We start from the raw sequence: 22,029 nt of genomic DNA on the forward strand, positions 1-22,029 counted from the left end.
AAGTGAATCAGTGAAATTATCACTAATTATCAGTGTATATTATTTTCCAGTGGCATACTTAGAACTGTGATAAATAGTCACTATTTCAATGTCGCTTCAGTGATAATACACTGATTTAAACAGTAAATATTACTGAAAGACAGTGAATTTGACTGTTTGACAGTGAAATTCACTGTCTTTCAGTGATATTCACTGTTTAAATCAATGTATTATCATTGAAGCGACATTGAAATAATCACTGTTTATCACAGTTATAAGTATGTCACCGGAAAAGGATATACACTGATAATTAGCGATGATTCCACTGATTCACTTTTAGAGAGTACAATTTTAACTTTTAAATGGAACATAATTGAAACTTCAGACAATTTAATTCGCATGTTGAAAATATAAAGGTATTTAAAAATTAATTTTTATTGTCATATTATAATTTTACAAAAATTTATCGGATCGGTCTTAAATTTTAAAACATTGGCCTTCAAGATTCAGCAATAATTTATCAAACAAATTTAATATATTAAATTTTATAAATATTTTGCATAATATATGCGTATTATTTCATTGCATTATTTTCAATTTCAGATTGTAGAATTTGTTGTTGAAGAGCAACTTCAGATTGAAGAAATACGCAATTGGGAGATTAATTTTGACGAGAGAAATCACTGGACTTACCGAGGATCAAGAGAAGCAGATCGGATATCGCTAGATTGAACAGGTAATAATTGGTGGCGGTTTGCATGACGGGATTCCGCCTGATGACGATGCAGGTGACCACGTTGCCGAACACGCCAGTGACAAAGATCGCGACGTAGACGAAGGTAATCGGCAGCACGAGCTTCAGCGGCAGATGCTTCGGTCCCCAGATCAATCTCACATACTCAGACTCGCTCAGGTTCATCATCAGTTCCGTGATGTTGTCGATCTTCACGATATATCGGCCCGAAAATTCCATACTTCGCGCGTTTCATCAGATCGCCCGGTCGATCCGCGTTAGATAGTGTCACCGATCGAATCCGTCCGTTCACCGCGCGCCGATTTTATCCCGAATAAGCAGGCTCGCTTCTTCTCCTCTTATTCGCAGTCATGATTCCGCACTACATTAAAAAATTTCCGTCAACCAACGCACAGAAACTCAACGATCGCTCTCTCGATTTTCAACACATCAGATCGAACGTCGCGCGAGCGTCGAGTCGCTATTAATTGACTCATTATTCTCAGAATATGATCGGTGCTCACTGATCGATCACGAGATCGCTCGGTTCTCGGTGGATATTTCCGAGAACGGGCCCGTTTAATTTTCTTCGGGGATAAACAGCCACGATAAATATGCGCGCGAGAAATATATGTAACCGGGGGTGGAAAAGTGTGCTCCACTCGACAGACCGTGAACAAGTGACGACCGCGGAGCGCTCCGGTCTTCGCTATCGGACCACGCGCGCCCATCCACCACGCATCCCAGCCCTTAACTTCAACCCCCTCGAGAGAGAGAGCACGCTGCGCCACCCGTCCAATAGAATCCCGGCTGATCGCCGCGTGCAAAATATTCCAGATATTCGACGCATATTATTCTAAACGATGCCGACGTCGCGATATCTTGAAGCAATCCTGGTTAAACGATATTTGAACGATTGATTTTAATCAAACGGTCCAATTTATTCGCAGAATTTTATTCATACGGTATAGGTTCTGTTATTGACAGTACTATCGGCAATCCTGCGTAAGACAACATGTTGAATATGTACGATGAAATTTTCATGTACACGAAATTTCGTTCGCCGGAAAATTAAGTCTGAAAATTGAAATGTTAACGATATTCATTTAACGCGTTAAATAGAAAACGTTAAATAGAGCGATTATATCAACTCTTATAATAAACTTTCCTGGAAATTCTTATTTGAAATCGCGTCGAGCGTTCTTTACAGCTTGTCACGCGATCTTTGTTCGTGCAAAAGTGACTCGTGGCTGCCAAACGGGATTTGGGAAAAGGGAAACTATTTGAGTCTATTCAAGATTTCTTTTTGGAGCCATATTTGGCACGAAATTCACTGAATTTAACTTAGATTTAATATATCGATCTCCGCGTTTCCTAAGGACATTAAGGACAATCTGATTATGCTACCTTCGTCTGCAGACCTCATCTATTCACTGTTTATTACACAAAGCTCGAAGTTTTAATCTTTGGCCGATGTTTAAAATTTAAGACGGATTTGATGCAGCAACATTATAATAAATTATTTCTTTCATTATCTGAAAGAGAGAGAATGTAATAATTGAAAATACTTTCTTCTATATAGAATTACCATAAAGTGAAAGACTTTAATAATAATGTGGTATAATTTTATATCATACAGATAACTCTTTTAATTGGCAGCGATTGTGGCAAAACGTGGACCTGCAGTGTAATAGAATTGGCTCTATTCTTCCGTGAACATTTCTCATTTTGTGCAGTAAACTTCTGCTTTCAATGTATTGCTTCACTTTATTTGCAGATTATTCGAATCGCTCCGCTGCACGTATCGTTCATTTGTCATATTATTCATTTCGCCATTGTTATTTTCCACCTATTATTTAGTACCATATATATATTGCCGTCATTTTAACACGTGAGAATAATATGCCGTATATATATTGGTGGTGGTTTACTTCTCTACTCTTTTATCTATACGTAGATCATATTCGTGATTTCACTTGATACAGATTTAGATAGTAATTTATCGATTATTACTCACGCTGAATTCAATAATCGTGCGTTATTATCATGTGACATTTATCATCAAAGTGATTTTGTAGGTGATCAACGTTTTAACTCCCACATATCGTTAATTGGAACGTGTCGTTTAACCGAATTTATGTCGATGTGTAAATATGAAGTTTAGTTCAGTCTATTCACGATGCTAAGACTGTGCTTTCAGACGCACCTACCTTAGACACAATCGAAGGCTCCCTTTCGTGGTACATCAGACGCACGCGTTAATTATGGAACTGTATTAAACGTTTCATCGAATAATACATATAACACAATCCGTATTCTATTAATTTTCCGACATGTGATATTTTCTGAATTTTGCGGAATGTCGTAACTGTATTTGCGACATACAGAGACATAAAAATATTAATTAAAACTGATTGTGAGAGTTATGCATTTTTTATTAATTATCGGAAATTGTTAACGCTTTAGATTTTGACAATTGGAAATATTACTTTTGATTCGCTAATTTTACGTATTATTATTGAAATGTTCTGTTGTTTCATCGTTAAACTTGTTGAGAGAAACTAGTACCTCGGTTTTTAAAATTTATTTTTGCTTAAATATTATAAGTTTACGTATAACTATATATTGCATAACTGCACTCTGTCCTCGATGATGCTTTGCATAAAACCCCTATTTAAAACTCCTGAAATAAATGGAACTTTATTTTGCAAAATGATATTATTTTTTGCATCTAAATAAATATTTTGAGAAAAACATTTTATATTTCGCGTTCGAGTTACTTCTCGTACACGTAATGACTGATTCTCTCTAACTAAAAATATACTACAAACATCAATACACACACACACACACACACACACACACACACATATACAGAATTAAAAAAAACAGATATTCTAAAATTCGAAGAGAAGAGGATTTGTATGCGTTCTGTGGTTTTATTCGATGTTTGAAGCTAGAGGAACTGTATTTATTTCTTTTTTATCTGAAAAAATGAAGTTAACGGTCTCTTGTGTGCCGAATGAAATATAGCGCTTCGTAACGGAATATTCAAATAAACAGATGTCTACCGCGCAGATAATGGATATCATCTACGGGACTCCTAGATTATGCATTCTAAGATAAAGTAAGTTTATGAAACTAAGCGCAGGCAACGTTCTCGGTCTCCTCGAAATGAGATTCCCGATGGACACATCACGAATTCGCGGTACGTAGCCGGCTGTGGATGAGAGAAGTAAGTTATGCGGAAATATTAATTTCAATATTTATGACGGGGCCGAACGCGCCGCGAATACTTAACTCGGCTAAATTCACTCGGTCTGTGTTTTTCGCCTATGCATATCGTTTGATATAATAAAGATACTTTGATTAATCTGAAGAACAAAGCTCTTTCGGGATCACACCGTCAGATTGGCACAATCCTCTACAGGGAACTCCGCACAGATCGGATTTACCTTTTAATCTCCATTCATTCCGACCTATTTTCAAGAAATTTTATTCGCTCACGGGAACGAATTATATTCGCTTACAGGTCTATTTAGCCGGATAAAGACGGCGAAACCGAAATAGTGAATTAAATTTACTACAACAGACACGAAAAACGCTCCACTTTCCTCAGTTATTGCTCTTTTGTCGCCGTTAATAAATGAGACGCTCGGCGCAACAATTAATGGCGCCCGTATTAATGGAGACTTATTATACATTTCGAGGAAAAGATTTAAATCATCTTTCCGTGAGTTTGTTTCTTCATTTTATTTTTTATATATCTGAAGAAAACAAAAAAAAATGATCTCTGCGATGTCGTTCGTAGATCTGAATATAATGTTTTGCTATATGAATTTAAAACTGTACTACTTTCTTGCTTTTGCGTGTTGCATTGCAGTCGCGGTTTCGATATAAAGATTTTTGCGTGTTTGTGACATCGAGATTTAAACTCGTCGAAATTACGAGTTGGTTTCAACAATTGCTGTCCCATCGAGATGCGATCTCATTGAGGTCGATAGGGGGGGGGGGAGGGGGGATTCAGCGAGTTTCAACTGCTGGCATAAAATTATCGCCCGCGTGTCGATCAAAGTAGTCATGGTCGCGGCAGCTCGTGACTCTGTTTGTCGGACAATACATTCGTCGCGCGCGCAGCTTTTATCCTTTGAAAAAGCCCGGACGGAGCCGCTCGTCGGTTTAAATGACACTCCGCGCTCTCGGAGAAACCCTATATGACACGCACGACCGATTTTTCCCATTCGTCTTTACTTCTTTACACTCGCTCGGTGAATTCGAGCGGGATCTCTTCTTCAACTGTGTGTCTGCAAATATTACACACTTCAAGAATTTCCGCAAGAAATATCGGTAAAAACTGTGAATATTATCTCTCCATCCGCTACGTATCGCTCTGCGTTAGAGTTTGATTAGGCGAAACGAAACTTACATCTATAAAAAAAATCCATAATTTTATAGAATTTATAAATGATATACACAAAAGTAGGAATATTGCATCGATTAATTGATATCTTTACATCTTGTTTTCTGGTTATTTTTTAAATCTTAATGAGGATGGATCGTAATAATAACAATAGAATAGACGTAAACAATAAATTTGAACTTGAATATGTTAGTATACCATAAAGGCCAAAAACGAGCGAAATACAGGTGTCGCGAAAAAAAAAATTTTTCGCTTCTTTCGGAATATATAACTTTTATATATGACTTGAATATTAACTAATTTATTAACTGACACCTGTATTTCATCTTTGGCCTCTTATCCTAGCTTATTTATTGTTTACAATAACAAGCCGGTAATTTATTTATTTCAAATTTCTTTATTTGTTTTTTTTTTCTTGTAATACGATTATATATTTCAAGAGTAAGCCTCGAGCAAAGATTGATGGAGAGAAGCTAATTTAATGATGGGGCTCATCCTTAACCGAATCGCCTAATACCTGAAATTAGCTTTCTAAATCCCGTCGCGCACGTGTCTGGAATATCTAACATCTTGTGCCAAGAAGCTATTTCTATTACTTAACAAAAATCGCTTCAGCGCTCCGTCAGGGTATCCTAATTTTTTTGACGTCGCCCGAAAAAATGTTAAACTTCATTTAGGAGCTTTTAGTCTGAAAGCACACGAAGGCACCGACGCTGGTTGTGATCGTTACGCAAAATATCGAAGCAACACGTAGGCAACTAGCTCCGCAGATGCTATACCGTTGCTTTTCGCGATATTACCGTGCTATCTGCCAACTATGAAATGAATCACGTTCTTCCGGCGATGTCTCGCGACGCCTTCCAAGAGATCGGACATTCCTCTGGCGCGTGCTTGCAATGCCATCGCTTCCTCCGGTAAATACACTTGATGGTAATGGCAAACGCTATACGTACATCTCGTGGAAGGCAATTTCGTTGCCACGGCATATGAGTCCACCAGCAGAAATATCGTGCCGAATAGGTAAAAATAGAACGCAAACTGCAAAAGATCAAGAATACACTTTATTGCTATATCGCACTTTATTGCCATATCATACTTTGACCGGTGAAACAGATAAATCAGATCGTCGATTTTCAGAGGAGATAGGAAGGCCAAAGAAAAAAGAGGTAACAGACACGCAGCACGCGAATACGATGTCATATAAATATAACGGAAATATTGAACTTCATAAAAGCTACTAAACCATGTGAAAAATAGCGTTTTGATACATCGTTTCCGATGCGATACTAAATAATATTTTCAATTGTCCGCGTACTATTTTATAAGATATATCATTTTTCTTAATTGCATGAGACCACTTTCGTTTGGTTTATAATAATTGCTTATCGCGCAGTTTAACATTAAATTTTTCAATGAGTCGTATGCGATTTAACTCGCAAAATGCGAATATCGCCCTTCCACAGAATGCAAATTGCCGTATAAAAGGAAAGACAAAAGTATTTAGACCGTGAAATAGACATTTACGGAGAATCGTCTCAGAAAGCCGGCGTTACGCTACCCACGCGTTACTCCCAATCTTTTATTTGTACCTGTGAATAATGCATCTGCAGTGCGTCACACTTCCCTCACGTATTCGTAAACTTTAACGATCGATGAATCGTAATGCGTGGCTCTAATCTGCGAGAGTTCGACAGACCGCCGTATATCGTATAATCATGCATATAATTTATGCAGGCCGGCGAATACACTGTCGATGATTTCGGTATTGATCCCCGGATAAGTTCGACGCGATATGGAATCTCAATTTCGAGAGAGAGATAGAGAGAGAGGGGGGGGGGAGGAGAGTCTACAAGTCCATGATTTATTAGTGCGCCTGCACGAGAAATTCTATTTTTCAATACGAGATCGTATTACCGATAGACGGGTCGTATATGTCATCGATCTACTTTATTTAATTTAAGCCCGACATACCATCAACTATCAGCAGTGACTTGTCGCGATTTAACCCATAATTTCCTTAACGGATTGTCATGTATGACATATTGTTACGTTTCGCGCACGTGTCGCGCAATGGTGGATGAATGCGGGCAAAAACGGGAATCGTTAAGCACATACCGGGATGTATGTAATTGCGAGCGACTGTATACCTCTTTATCAGACATTTTCCCGCGGTTCCTTTTACTTCTTTTTCCGCACAAGTAATGCTTACCACGATAACGCTAACGAAAGTGTCGTTATATTAACGTTTCTTCATTTTTGTCCTTATTCATGCCGTGCTGATAAGAGGATATATCGCACGAAATGGGGTAGCGAGATTAAAGAGGACATTTCGCGCCTGTAAGGAGAAAGCGGGATCGATCAAACACACGTCAATACTCTCGTCTCCGCTGCGAATTAATCAGGCTCTTACCCATCGTAGAGATCTCGGCCCCGTCAATTGCCCGATCACTGTCGGCAGCACGCATTTCACGATTGTCGTGAGAGGCTGCGCTACAACAATCAGTTCTTTCAGGCAAATGAGAAATTTTACGGGGGTCAAATCTATCATTTTACCGCCGCATCCGCCGGGACATTTCGGCACGCGCGATCGAAATACCGCAGTTTGCGACACATTTGTTACGAACTGCTGCAATACGTATAGGTTACATGTTGCACGAGAGAAATTTATCGCGTTGCCTAAATACTGTAACAGTCTGAAATCTGTCATACGTACAGCGAAAACAAAAAACAACGAACTCCTGCTGAATTTATGAAAAATGTCTGTTTTAAATGTCCGTTCTTATTAGCTACGCTACTTTCCGTGCATTTGGAATTAAATTACTGAGAAAAAAGAGGATTTAAATTTAAAATTATAATTTAAAAAAGAACGCAACGTGTATTTCAAAACAAATAGATCTACTTTCTTTTTATTAAAATAATTTTAATATAATTTTATTAAAATTTGGTCAATGTTGTTCAATACGTGTAACTTTATATTTATGATTCAAAGTCAAATATTTTCACAATTCAAACATGTGCGTATTTTCTGAGAAATTATGTTTGGTTGAATCCATAATTGCATTTCTAATTACGTGCGTTAATTTATGATAAATCCACTTGGAGAACACATCATCTAACTATGATTTTTTTTCACGGAGACGTAAAAGACTTCTTAGGCTGGATCCTCATGCAGACACTGGCGCTTTGACACCGAACGCTGATTGACAGAAAACGATTAGTGAGGGTAAATAGCGAGAGAATTCTCAGCGTTCGGTGTCAAAGTGCCGGTGTCAGCATGAGGATCCAGCCTTAGAATGTGTCAAAATTTGTTTGCATAATGATAACGGAACTTTGAGAAACTCCTAGACCGGTATATTTATAGTCCATCTTTGTATTTAATACTGTCTTAAGTAACGTCTTAAGATGCCATAGAACAGAGTAGGTATTAGCTGTATTAATTTCTTAAGACATTACTTAAGACGGTCTTGAATATAATAAAAATAGATTGTGAATATCGGTCTTATTGTAGTCTATCGTTTTGGGATTTATTCAATTTATATATATTTATCTCTTCCGGAAAATTAAGTAGAGAAAATACGAAGACATAAGGAAAAAGTGACGCAAAGTAATGTGGCTATTTCTAAGAGAGATAAGACGTTACACGTCGAAAAATACTCTCTTATTTTATTCGCGGCAATTCCGCGACCCCGTATCCTTCGCGTTTGTGGTATTTGCGCAGTAATGTTTTGCTTATTCTATCTAACGTATACAAAATATTCGCAGAACTGCAAGCGGCAAACATTACCGCTGCCGTAATTGCGCCACATTATTTATCAGATACGTGAGAGTAAGCGTTTTGTCACGTTGCGTTAAATATCGTCATCCAACGTACAGTTATAAATTGTTTAAAAAATTAACACAAGACATTTTATAACGCAAAAATCAAGAAATATACGTTATTTCGCAGAATAATTCAACACTTTGCTCTGTTTATTACTAATAACAAAAAATGATACAAAATAACGTGACTCGCGTATCTTCTTCTTCATTTACGAAATTTTATCAAATGAAGTAATATAATTAATATATTTAATTAAATAAGTATGAAGTAAGATAATTAATATAATTAATCTTTTTAATTAATATAATGAATATAATTAATATAAACAATTAAGTGTTTATATTAATTATATTACTTCATATAATATACGTCATATAATTAAAAATTTTTTTATTATTTTGAACTTTCTCTTTTTTTATTTACTGGTTATAAGAAAGAAGTTAATAATGATTTTATAAAAAATTTATGTATTATAAAATAATTTAAAAATAATTCGTAAAAACAAGTCTTTTTAAAAATAAAATTAATTTCTCCCATGAAAGAAATTATGGATTTATTTAGAATACATACGAAGAACTGAATTTCCACGGTGCAACTTTAATCTCATTTTCGGGTCCAAAACATGTTGATTGATTTTCCTTTAGTCTATAATGTAAATAGGATAATGTAAATAGGCCTCTTGCAACATTGTATACATATTTATGTGACAATCCAATCAGGGAAACAACACCTGAACACTCGATAAACATACCTATGGAATAAATGAGCTCTGCGGCTTCTACCAGATGTAAAAGTTAAACACGTAGAAGTTATATTAGCATTTTGTCATGTTCTTTATTATTATTTCTTAGGTATTTTTACATTTTTACGGTAAAATCTCCAAATTTCTTAATCCATAAAATATTTCAGTAACAACTTTCGTAACAAGTTTAGCAGGTTTAAATTTGCATTTAACCGAATTCGCTAGAGTCAGTGAAAGTTTTACGTACAAACACACGAAACTTGTTTGTAACTCTTAGAGTCGAACTTCGAGATAAATCTTCATCGAACGTTTACGAAACGTTAGCATGTTCCTCGGTCGTAATATCTCTAATTTTGGTGCTTTTGAAACTTTGCCAATTCGGCGTGTTTCTTTGTGGGAATACATGGGAATACATGCATAAAACATGATTTGTATTTAAATGTCAGATGCAGAGGATGCTGTCAGCATCACGAAAAATAATCTTCATCTTGACATGATAGCTCAAATCCTGTGATTGAACAAGTATTGGCGATAGTAATTGAGAACAATTGTATGTGTATACAATTTGATATTTTTATTATCGTGTTGTTTAACGGTTCAATGAATTAAATCTTGCAGCTGTGCGAAAAATTTACTCGAAATTAGCAAATTTTGAACTAATTTTTTAAATGGATTTTTCGTACATTTTTTCTTTCGGCACTTTTGAAAGTGAATTTAAAAACATTTATTAAGAGTTTTCTTAATCTTTATTTAAACGAAGATATCATGAAATGTTCACTAGTGCATGAAATAATTATGTGAAATCACAATGCATGCGCGTGTTCTTTGTCGAAGAAATCCTTTTCAAAGTTTTGATATACTTTCCTTTTAAACTTTTGTAATTTAATTGGAAAGTACTATGCTATATTTACTCTGTATAACTTAATTATTTATTTTATCGAGAACACAAACAATCATGGCGTGTAAGTTATTTTTGCTTTTATAGTGCAAGAAAGCTCTTGGCGCTCCAATGCTAAAAGTGTGTATCTTCGGTGTTTCGATCTTTACACGAAATTTAATAAAACCACTCCCACACATCTTTCCAGCAGATGTGGAGACACTGTTAAAAGTGGTATTATAAGAATTTTTTGCTTTTGTAAAAGTTTAATTTAAGATTTGACGCGAGAAACGTTTAAAATTGAGAGTTTAGAAAGATTCTACGTCCCATTGAGTTTTCGATAAAGCAAAAACCGATTCAATATTGGCTAAAATTACATGAACAACGAAATACCACGTGTACACTTTATTTATAATTAACGCGTTAGTGCAGACTTGCTACTGGGAAGACGGACTGTAGAGAGACTTCTCTATCGTCTGTAACCGCGCGCGCGATTAACAGTTGTAAAATATAGCTGACGGTTGCAGTAAATGAAAATTTATTGGAGGTTTCGTCGAGAAGTGCAGGAAACTGATCGATCCAATCCTTTCCGACTTCAAAGACAGAAATTAATCTATATATAGAAACTTAGTGCGGTGACAAAGATAAACGTTACATTTTATAATATAGGCTAAAATTACTACTTTATACATGCGGCGTTAACATATTTTTCTTAGAATGTCTTTTTTTTATACTATTAAGGGAAATGTGTATTTTTCCGTGAAAATCTAGGTTTTCATTCTAGGAAGCTTCTGATTTTAATTCTATATACAAGAATTTCTGAGATTTCGATCGATTCTATAATGCACATTGTCAAATTATTTCATTCGTTTAATGTTTCGTGATATTATGATATTATGAATCTAGTTAAATCAAATTTTTTTTCAAATGGGGATGTCTCGCAATTTTAGAAATTTAATTCACAATCAGTAGACGATTTTTTGGAAAAGCATTAAAAATTTCTGCACGAATTACCTTTGAGAGACTGTCTTTTGAACGTGAGTGAAATGAATGTACAGATTATACCGGTTTCTCATATATTAAATTGCTTTATTTAGTAAAAAATCATTTACGACTTCGTTTATGCGACTTTAAAGCTACGGACGTGTAAATAATTGCACGGCACTAAATATTCCCTCGGTTCTCATTGACGTCGAGAGGTGAAGAGGGTGTATGCACGTTATGCATGTAATACGCATCTCATTTAAATTGAAATAAACGAATGAGCTATGTCTAAATACTTGAACATAGTGCAGGAAAATTATCGTTAATGCTTGAGTATACGTTTACTTGTAATGCAAAATTTGGACAATTAAGCGTAAAGCGAGATAGTGGACAAAATACAGAAAAGTTTTATATAATGGAATATTCTATTTTGTATAGGATAATAAAAGAATAATAATTGTTAATAACGTATAACGTTTTATTTGTGCAAAAAAGGTGTATGTTACATATCGAAAATTACCCGATTGGGAAACCGGCTGATAATATCGTTGTTGAAAGCTGAAACGTGTTTTAAAGTTTTGCAATGATTTTTATTAAAAATTAAAACTTATTTGAACCATTATTATTGTAAATTTATCTTTATTAAAGTATAGCTCGCTGATAAAGCGTATCTCACGATTTGTATGGAAATAATCGTATCAGCATTTTGACGAAAATTATTATTCTCGCGTGCGTCCCGCGATTTCAAACATTTGCCGTCTAAAATTGCATAAATTCACAAACGCATAAAATAAATATCAGGCATAATATGTGTAAAACTTTATTCTGAAATAAATAGTATAAAATAAATTTTGCCGCGTTATTATAATCGATAAAAAAAAACAACAATTTGGGCTATCTACCTATTTACAATATAGTAGAATCTCTCGCTTTATAATCGATAATTCGCACTGTCTAGTTTTATATTTACAGCGACGCGCATTATAATTGTATACCTAAATGGAAGCGAGTGAAATTAGATCACAGACTGCTTTTAGCTACGGAAATGGTATCTTCCGATCTTTTCGTGGACGTGCTTTCGTTGCTAGGCTGCTGGCGAGCGAGTAGATGGCCTCGTTCAAAGAGAAACGTCGAGGATGAGTCTTCTTTTTGTAACGAGTAAGCATTTTGAGGAAAATTGCTTGCATTTCCATTATTACTGCTGCTATCCTTGATATTTTCCTGTCGGCTCGATGTAAAACAAAATATCTCTTTGGCTTGAACAATCGTATGCCTAAAGAAGAGATGTACAATTATTGGAGTGTAATTATATGTAGCGTCTGACTGAAAAAAAGATCAATGCTTTGAGAGACTTATGAAATATAAAATGATTATATATAATAATAATAATAATAATAATTATATCTAATATTAAAATATTTATCTTATATACCGATAGTTATTATGTAGAACTTATAAAATATTATATGATTTTCCCGCAGATGATTCGAACTTCAAATCTTTGCAGTATGAAAAATTTCGAACTTTCCTTACCTAACAGAGCATATAACATTGTGATCAGGCTCATATGAGGAATCGCATCTGCGTGGATGTGATTTCTTAGCCGTCGAAATTTTGCTCGCCGTTCCTCTCGTTCCGCAGCATATTGTTCGTTTGAATGCCTGGCGGTATTTGATGCTCATCAAATTATAGAGAATCGGATTGACGGTGGTGCTGAAGTAATACAGGCAGCCGCTCAGAATGTAGAGCCATTCGTTTAAGTCCGGGTAATAATCGGAATCCTGTGCGTAGATGTAAAGCAAACGCTGGGCGTGAAACGGAGCCCAGCAGAGGAAGAACATGATAACGACGGCGCCTGAAATAAATCACGCAGAGCATTTTGAGACTTAAGGTTTGATTACCGAGATTTTTAATGTTGAAAGTAAAAGAGAGAAAGCAGTATGTGCGATCGAATTAACATCGACATAATTAAATTACGATTACAATTACATTTGGCTACTTGCCAATTTTACAATTATTGCTACGATTTAAATTATTATAAACATCGGGCGAATAAACATCGTGATTCTCGTACTTAACATCCTAATGACAGACTTTCTGGATTGAACTTGTCGATGATCGCCATGAACGAAGGAGGCTTGTATCGGGCCAAGTGTTTCCCTGGTGCTGCTCTTGATCTTCAATCCCATCCGCGTGTATACCACGAGGATCACGAGCATTGGCATCAGAAAAAATACGATGCAACTGAGCTCATAGAGAGGTAATTTTGGCATCTCGGGCAGAAGCATCGCGCAAATCGCCGAATCAGCCGAGTAATTTCCCGATCCTGAAAAGAGCACTTGACGTTTTAACGTAGATCATGTAGTTACGTTAAATAAATTTTGTGTATTGAAACTATAGTTTATAATTTAAATAGTCAGATTTTGAATATATCCGGAAATTAAATTTTAAATAACACAAATTCAAGAGCGCTTTCTAAATTTTGAATATTTTGGACTTGTTGCATACAAGAGAAAATTTTAAGGAAGAAATTTAATGGCCGATACAAAGCAAGCTCTTAATAAAAGATTTAAATTTGAGATTACAAAATATCATGTAATTAAAGGCTAGACGATTTGAATAAATTAATTATCGGATATTAATTTACGATAATCGCAAGGAAATTAATGTGTCGGCTTAACCTGGCGGATATTCGACGAAATTGACCTTGGTATAAATCGCGAACGGTATGGCCGAGACGATTGCAATCGACCAGGCTGCAAGGATAAAACGTATCGGTCTTTTGAGACCGCTCATCGAATAGACGCGCAACGGATGGCAGATGGCCAAATACCTTTCCATGGAGAACGCCACGATCGTGAGGACCGACACGTAGGACGACCTGTGAAAAGTGCCCGGATTTAGGAGGAGCATGTCCTGATATCTTCGCGGAATGTAAAGGATCGGACGAGATATTTCTTACATTTCTGACACGTACGCCCGAATTTTGCAAAGCCCGGTGCCCAGCTCCCAGGGATATTGCTGCCAGAACACACTTAGCTCATTGGGGAGACCTAGAATAATTAATTATGGATTAATTTGATTAAAATGTTATTTTGACAACGTTATACGGTCTTTGCGTTAAATTTTCGACAAGGCAAAATGAAAATTGCCAAAAAGTCCGTAAAATGTAAAAAGAAAATGATTAATCTATGGAATGTTTTACAGTGTCTTTAATTAAATTTGCGCGTACACACACACACACACACACACAATTAAATGTATTTTTCGTTACGGGCAAGAAAATTATAAGAATAGTGCTGCCACTTTTAGCTGTTCTTTGTCGCAAAATTTGGAACCGGTCAGCTTTTTGCTGTAAGCTCTTCACATTTTCAATTACTTTAATATACGTCGGCATCAAAGTTTCGTGCGACATGCTCTCTCGGATAACACGCTTGCCTATCCTCCTTCCTCCTCTCCTCCTTTTGTGTGGGCGCAAATTAATTTTCCGAAAAGCAAGTTTACGACTGACTTAAGCTCGACTGGTAATTAGCGTGAAGAGGCATCACTCCGCATCATGACAATATTAACAAGGTTGCCCGCGCGCGTGTCTCTCTCCCGCGCAAATTAAAATAACTTTCACGTATAAATTTTACCCTCGCTGTGGAAACGAGCTAAACGTTCACCGCGTATCGTTGCGAATAAACTCAATAAGCACCATTCAAATAATGTTGACGTTTTAATTAATGAATATATTATGCGACACAACAAGATGATGATGTATGTCTTCGGCGTAGTTAAATATCTTTATTCTGCGGTATGCTCGTTAATGGAACACCATGTTTTTTCCTACTGCTAAAAGTACAAAACTTTCAACTTTTTACCACTTTCCTTCTTTTTTCCTCTTTTATGCTTTTTTTACTGTTCCTATACTTTGATTTGAACTATTTTACAATGTAAATTATAATTTTATTTAGAAATTCTAATGAATATTTTAGCTCTCACGAATAAATAGAATTTATATATACGTGCGTAAGATAATGGAAATAAAAGTAGAGAAAGACTGGAAGGTGAAAGAGATAGAAAGGGAGCAGTGAACAATTCTATTATCATAAATTAATGTTTTAATTGCAATCACATTTACATTTCAATTTGCATTAATTTTCTTAAATGGTGATTTTTTGCACGTGACACTAAAAAGATGATTTTACTAACAATAATTTAATAGAAATGAAAATTTTAAACGAAAACGTCAGAAATACTATAACATCTTACAGGGTCCGTTAGAAGTTAATTAGAAAGCAAGCACATTATTAATAACATTAAAAGTGCGTTTTCCTTTTTTTTCGCATTTTTTTTTTGTTATATGTATATCGCGATATATCGGATTTTGTACTTTTCTAGTCATCTGCCAAAGCATAAAAGCTATTCGGTAGGCGCCCAATATATGTAGTCCTTCACGTATAACATATATGTAGTCTTTTTTTATAAAGCTTTTATAATGGACGCCGAAACCCTCGTAAGGTCCGATTCCTGCTGCTGAAAGTTAGGCGTGAACGTATCGTGAATAGCCTTCTCGAGTGGAAGCCCTTCGGTCGTCCCTATTGTGTTTAACATTTTTTAAAAGCGACGCCCGCTTTACACGATAATATTCGTCAACCTGACGAAGCGCGAAACCTTTTATTGCGTTGCAAAACCGCTGTTTTACTCGTCAGCTCTACGGATGCGCGCCACGCGATTGTTTCAATTTCTCTCGTTTTCTCTCTCCCTCGCTCTCCCTCTTTCACACCAGAGAACCGACAACTGATTTATAATTAAATCCTCCGTGAGTGGCGCATCCCTCTCTCTGATTCCGATCGGTATGTTTGAATAGTTTGCACACATCTCTCGCTGACTTTTCGCGATATTTTTTTTTCTATAGAGAATTTCTGTTTTAAGCTCGACGAGCGCGCCAATTTTAATTTATTTACAAAGCCCAAATATCACATTTATCTATCTGTTTCCGCACTAAAAAATTTGGATCTTCACTTGATATCCTTATTTAGCATATCAAATGCTATTCAGGTATTATTCAAAGATGCTATTCAACTTATTTCATATATATACATACATGCGACACGAGCATTGACTTCCCTCGCGTTCGCGCATATTAAAATAGCGGCAAGAATAGCTCGTTTCTCAGATCTCTCAGACGTGTAAAATTGTTATCATGTCCAAGTTTCGCGAAATTCTTCACAATGACGTAAACACTGAATGCCGTTGTTACCGTCGGCAAACAGACCACCGTGCAGATAACAATCGCGATTGTACACATAAAATGAAGATTAATTTTGCTTTTATCTACGTGCGTCAATGCCTAGGAAGGCAGGGGAGAGTGTCAAGTCGCTCTGTGTGTATGCATGCGTGTGCGTGTGTGTATGTGTGTGTGTGTGTGTGTGTGCACGCGATCGCGATAATGACAGATAACATACAATAATTGATTTTATTTATCCCGATGAAAGATCGCCTGCGTCGCGCTTTGAAACGCTCGCATCGTTGTCAAACGTTACTAATGATACTGTTAAATTTAATCAAAGCCACAAATTACTTAAATACGAAAATACATTAGCGAAATGCATTAGCGACTGAATATATTGACTGTATTTAATGAAAACAATTTTAATTTCAGCATTTTTGCATCGTTGAAGCATTTTTAGTTACAATCGTTTTCCCGTTTTAATTAATGGAATGCTTGTATTTATCTAATAAGTCGTTTCTTGGAATTGTGTGACGAAAATGTAATACTCTCGAAACGCCACGATCGTTAATATCCGTTATCATTCGTTAAAGCTACGTGAAAAGTAAACTGTTGGGAAAAAAGCGCAAGGAAATACGCGAGATATGCTAAGAATTCTCAGTTCAATTTGTCATCGCGCTAAAGGGATTGGTGGCCGTCGCTCTATCGGCTTTAAATCCGAACCAATTTGTTCCTTCGACGAGAATTCGACCTCGTTGATCATTAATCAATGAGGTCTTTTTACGCCTTATTCGCGCACAGATCCGGAATAGTCCGGCGAAATTTATACATTTTGCAAACAGATTCTCGGCCAAATCGGCACCGCAACATATCTATTATTCCGCGTTATATCCAAAACGAGAAACGATTTAGCCGAGCCAGCTATCGTTATCAATCGCTTTACCAATTATCAAAATCGCATTATCAGTTCGAGCGAAGTGCCATCGGCAGTTAACGAGCCCGTTGATTTTCCAGCCAGAGGCGCGATTCGGTCATCGAACGTTGCTTTGTATCGATCCCCGATTGAAACGAGAGCGATAAGGGGGACGAACTTTCCGCTCGCGGATATATATGTAATTCGCGTTGCATTACGCGCATAAAATTCGCACGTAGCGCGAGATAAACAAGCATGTGCGAAACACGAACAAAGAACGTTTTTGAAAGTCGCGCGATGTAAACGCAAAATATAAGCATAGACCGCATCCCGTTAAATCTTACATTTACATCCTCCGTGCTGATAAGGAGGGGGGGCAAACTTTCCGCTCGCGGATATAATATGTAATTTGCGTTATATTACGCGTATAAAATTCGCATGTAGCGCGAGATAAAGGAACATATGCGAAACACGAATAAAGAACGTTTGGAAGTCGCGCGATGTAAGCGCAAAATAACTTGGATCGCATTCCGTTAAATTTTACATTTACATCCTTTATGCTGTTTCTCGAGAATAAATGGGAAAGAAATTTCAGATCAAGGCAAAGATTTCGCTTGTAAGTTTAGACTGTACCTAAGGCTCGTATTTTATTTAAATTTCAACAAGCGTGTAGTACCCAGTCAAATATTCTTGCTTCTTTTATTTTACATCATAGGGGGATATTTATTATTAAAATCGTCTGCGAACGCCTTTCATTTTACTACCATTAGAATTCAAGTTGTTTAAAGATAGATTCTGCATTAAGTATTAACCTTCCAAGAATGTTAGGTCTGTTATACATCCGATCTACCTTTGTTACTAAAATATTCTTTTGCACTTTTGCATAAAAGTAAATTCGGTTTCTTCATTTAAAATTGAGTATTTCATCTCGTTTAAATTGTGTGTTAACAGTTACATCAACAGTTTTTATTTATCGTCAATTATAGTCATTAGATCCTACAAGATCAAAACTAAGACGTGACTTCTCCTCTTACTGGTGGGTGAACGAACGTGAAAGAAGAGACTTAATTGCGAGAAACAATTATGATCTAAACATGTGAAATATTAGTTCATGAAAGTAAATGCAAAGGCAATCTCGTGAAGCGATTGCATCCCGTTTGCCTTTGTTCACTCACCCAGTATAAGCAGAGTGAGGTCGGATATGGCCAGACTGAAGAGGTAGTAATTGGTGGCGGTCTGCATGGACGAGTTCCGGACGATGACCGTGCACGTGGCGACATTGCCGAAGATGCCGGTGATGAAGATCACCACGTAGGCGATCGTGAGCGGTATCACCAGGTTGAGGGACAGGTACTTGGGCCCCAGCACTTTGCCCAGGTACTCGGCCTCGGTCAGCTCGCTCAGATCCCAGTCCCGCCAGAAATCGAGCGTGTCGTTCTCGTCCTGGCTCGACGTCCCCATGGCTCGGTACACCCCTCTCGGCAGGATGTCACAGGCCGATTCGACTCATCGTGACGACACCTTCGCGCGTATGCACATTCTGATATATCGCCGTCTCCGTATCGCGCACGCAAACAAAGAAACTCGTCGGGCCTCGATAACCCAGTAAATCTTCTACCGTCGATTATTAATGGGTCACTCACTTGCGGTGTTGTCTTCTTCTCGGTATTCTTCCGGTACAATGGAAGGAAACTAACGCGAAGTGGACAGGATAATAGTAACTCTTTAACTTTTACAACCGGACTCCGAGGCTGCCGAGAGCGATTCCATTTCGAATTGCGATATTCGTATCAGCCCTTCGAGGACAATCTCGCGAAATGGCAGATCGTGTAAAAACGTATAAAAAGCGTAAATGCGTTTATTGCTGTTTGACAAAAATAAACGCTTCTTGCTTTCACATCCGTTTCGCGCTGCGAGCAATCGTTTCACACTCAGAGTTTCGCTGCCAAGCGAGAATGATAATTATAATTTAATTGAAATTAGATTGTAATTATATTCGTACTCAAAGAGTTAATATCACGCTTTTAGATTGCCGTTTGAATATTTATGCGTTACAATCCGCGATCACGAATATCACAACACAATTGTCGCACATCGCTACAGTTTCCACTTTTGTTTTTTGTTTTTGCGTTTTCAATTTTTTTTTCTATTTTCACGTACTCGAATTTCCACAACGATGAAACCGCAATATAACCGGGGAAGCCTGCAATATCGCGGTGATCGAGTTCCACTTTCAATCGCGATATAAACGAAATTACGAAGCTTGCCGGCTCGCGCTGAAAGCCGCTGATACGCTGTTTACAACATTTAGCGCTCGCGAGACGTCGGAATAACGTCGACGCGAAGAGCACACGGAATGTTTGTAATTTTAAGTGAAACACATATGTCTTCGTCGGAGACCTTATGCAAGGTCACCGATTGGTTGTTTTGACTCGTCAATTGACTCTGTCGATCCGAGACCACACCGCGGCAATTAGACGTTCATCGCGACGAGAAAGATGTTGGGTCGTCATTCGCGATTGAACGTCGCTGAGTACGAACTGAACGCGATGATCTCGATGATACCACCACTTGTCGACTGCTCCATCGCTGATAGCGAATTTCCTTCGGCGTAGCAATGGAATTAGAGATTCATCACAGATCTCTTTCCGAGAATCGTTAGAACTTCGCTGAAAATCTCACGTCGCTGACCGCTTTAACGTTCGGTAACGATTGTTCCGAAGTTCAGACGAAGTTTCTTTTAAGAAGATTCAAGAAGTTTCTATTGAGACAAAGATGAAAATTTCAAGAGACAATTTACTCCGCAGAGACGCGAATTTAATAAGAGTTATTTTTCTTACGAGGAACATTTTTTCTTAAAATCACATTTCTCTCGTCATCGTTTCGACATTAATTTTTGGAATCTTCTTGGAGAAGTTATTAAAAAAGTGTATTTGTACAAAATTTTTTTAAACTCACTTTAAAGTTTTGAATGTAATATAAGCATCTTAGATCACGTTTTGATAAATCTCCCGAACGTGACGTAGTGAAGACGGATGATTTAACTTCTCACTTAAGTTTTTATAATGCTCCTGACGATCTTTTTCTTCTGATAATTCTGTGTAAGAGATCGTTATCAACATGATTAACGAGTTGAATTATATATATCTATATCTATATTGCGCGATATTAATTTGAAAATGTAATGAATTTATAATAACAAATATTATAAAGAATATATAACATATTTTGTTTAAAAGAAATATACTTAAAACTAATTTGATGCTTGTCATAAAATAAATTTTTACAACGAATGTTCAGCTACTGTGACAACGTTTACGTGATGTCTGTAACATGTGTTTTTTTAACGTTGAAAATACATTGAAAAAAATTTTGGTTAAACCGTGCGACTATGATTTCCGACATAAAGCATGTGATATATCTTTTTTTCAATTTAACAAAAAAGAAAAAATCAAAGAATGATAAAATCAATATACACGTTATGAAAAATTATTTAATGTACAAAAAATTAACTTAATCTACTCTTTTAAAAAAGCATCACATCTGATTTTGCCTTTTTTTGTAATCTCGACATATGTCACTTAAAATTTAGAAACTAAATTTTAAAAATTAAAGAATTAAAGATTATCAAAGTTTTATAATTTTGAATTATAAAATTTTAAGTTAAATTTAAAAATTAAAATTAAAATTTAAGAATTTTGAAGTTAAAAATGAAAAACTTTTTAGAATTTAATTTAACTTTAAAAATTTTTAATTTAATTTAATTATTATTAATAATTATTTATTATTATTATTATTTAATTATTAATTTCAAATTTTAAAATAATTAAATTTAATTAAAATTTAACGATTTAAAAATTAAAAAGTTTTACAAAAATTTACAAACTTTGATATTCCATTTTTATAGTATTCTAGTATGTTGAAATAATAAATATTATTTGTAACAACTTGGCCCGTCGCGATTTTCTTTTATTAAATTTTTTCTTCATATTAGGATTCAGAAATCGACTTCATCTTTCATTCTACTTACGTGTTCAGTATTTCTCCCTTTCCACTTTGCGTTTGCTCACGTCAAAAGTCGAGCTAAAGCCAGTAAATCATCCCTTATCTGTGCAAAAGTGACTTCTTAAGTCCAAATAAATCGTTTTTGCTAACGTCACTAACGTCTTTATAATGCGTAACGCAACTTCTTTGCACGCCGCAAATGGGACAGTTGTATATATTTTACATTCAATATTGTGTACATTTTCTTCTCCTGAAAGTAAATGGAAAATAAAAAAGATTCTCTCGTATTATTCTGCGGAGGTGTTCTCGAAGAATGGAGAAAAGAGCATCATTTCAAACAG

The 22,029-nt window shown here is 36.1% G+C and overlaps 2 protein-coding genes across 7 annotated transcripts in view; both read right to left on the reverse strand.

Moving 5' to 3' along the window:
• The window catches only part of LOC105447926 (neuropeptides capa receptor-like), a 27,192-nt gene extending 19,353 nt beyond the window's left edge, over positions 1 to 7,839 (reverse strand). Inside the window, exons 1-4 of one of the 6 annotated variants that reach the window (XM_011686237.1) lie at positions 7,543 to 7,839; positions 7,342 to 7,467; positions 5,933 to 6,170; positions 673 to 1,094 (exon numbers count right to left, since the gene is read on the reverse strand). In XM_011686237.1, coding sequence (XP_011684539.1) covers positions 673 to 952 — 280 coding nt within the window. In that variant the 5' untranslated portion in view covers positions 953 to 1,094; positions 5,933 to 6,170; positions 7,342 to 7,467; positions 7,543 to 7,839. The other 5 variants (XM_011686236.1, XM_011686238.1, XM_011686241.1 and 2 more) reach the window with 5 other exon arrangements.
• Positions 7,840 to 12,012: 4,173 nt separating this feature from the next.
• On the reverse strand, positions 12,013 to 20,275 carry LOC105447929 (neuropeptides capa receptor-like). Its single transcript, XM_011686243.1, has 6 exons — positions 18,859 to 20,275; positions 14,518 to 14,608; positions 14,237 to 14,436; positions 13,630 to 13,881; positions 13,089 to 13,410; positions 12,013 to 12,828 (listed from the first exon to the last, which is right to left on the reverse strand). The coding sequence occupies exons 1-6, from the start codon at positions 19,142 to 19,144 to the stop codon at positions 12,576 to 12,578; spliced, it is 1,404 nt and encodes a 467-aa protein (XP_011684545.1). The 5' UTR covers positions 19,145 to 20,275; the 3' UTR covers positions 12,013 to 12,575.
• Positions 20,276 to 22,029: the final 1,754 nt, after the last annotated feature.

This window comes from Wasmannia auropunctata, unplaced genomic scaffold (assembly GCF_000956235.1).
Source record: "Wasmannia auropunctata unplaced genomic scaffold, wasmannia.A_1.0 LD336090.1, whole genome shotgun sequence".
Taxonomy (NCBI): domain Eukaryota; kingdom Metazoa; phylum Arthropoda; class Insecta; order Hymenoptera; family Formicidae; genus Wasmannia; species Wasmannia auropunctata.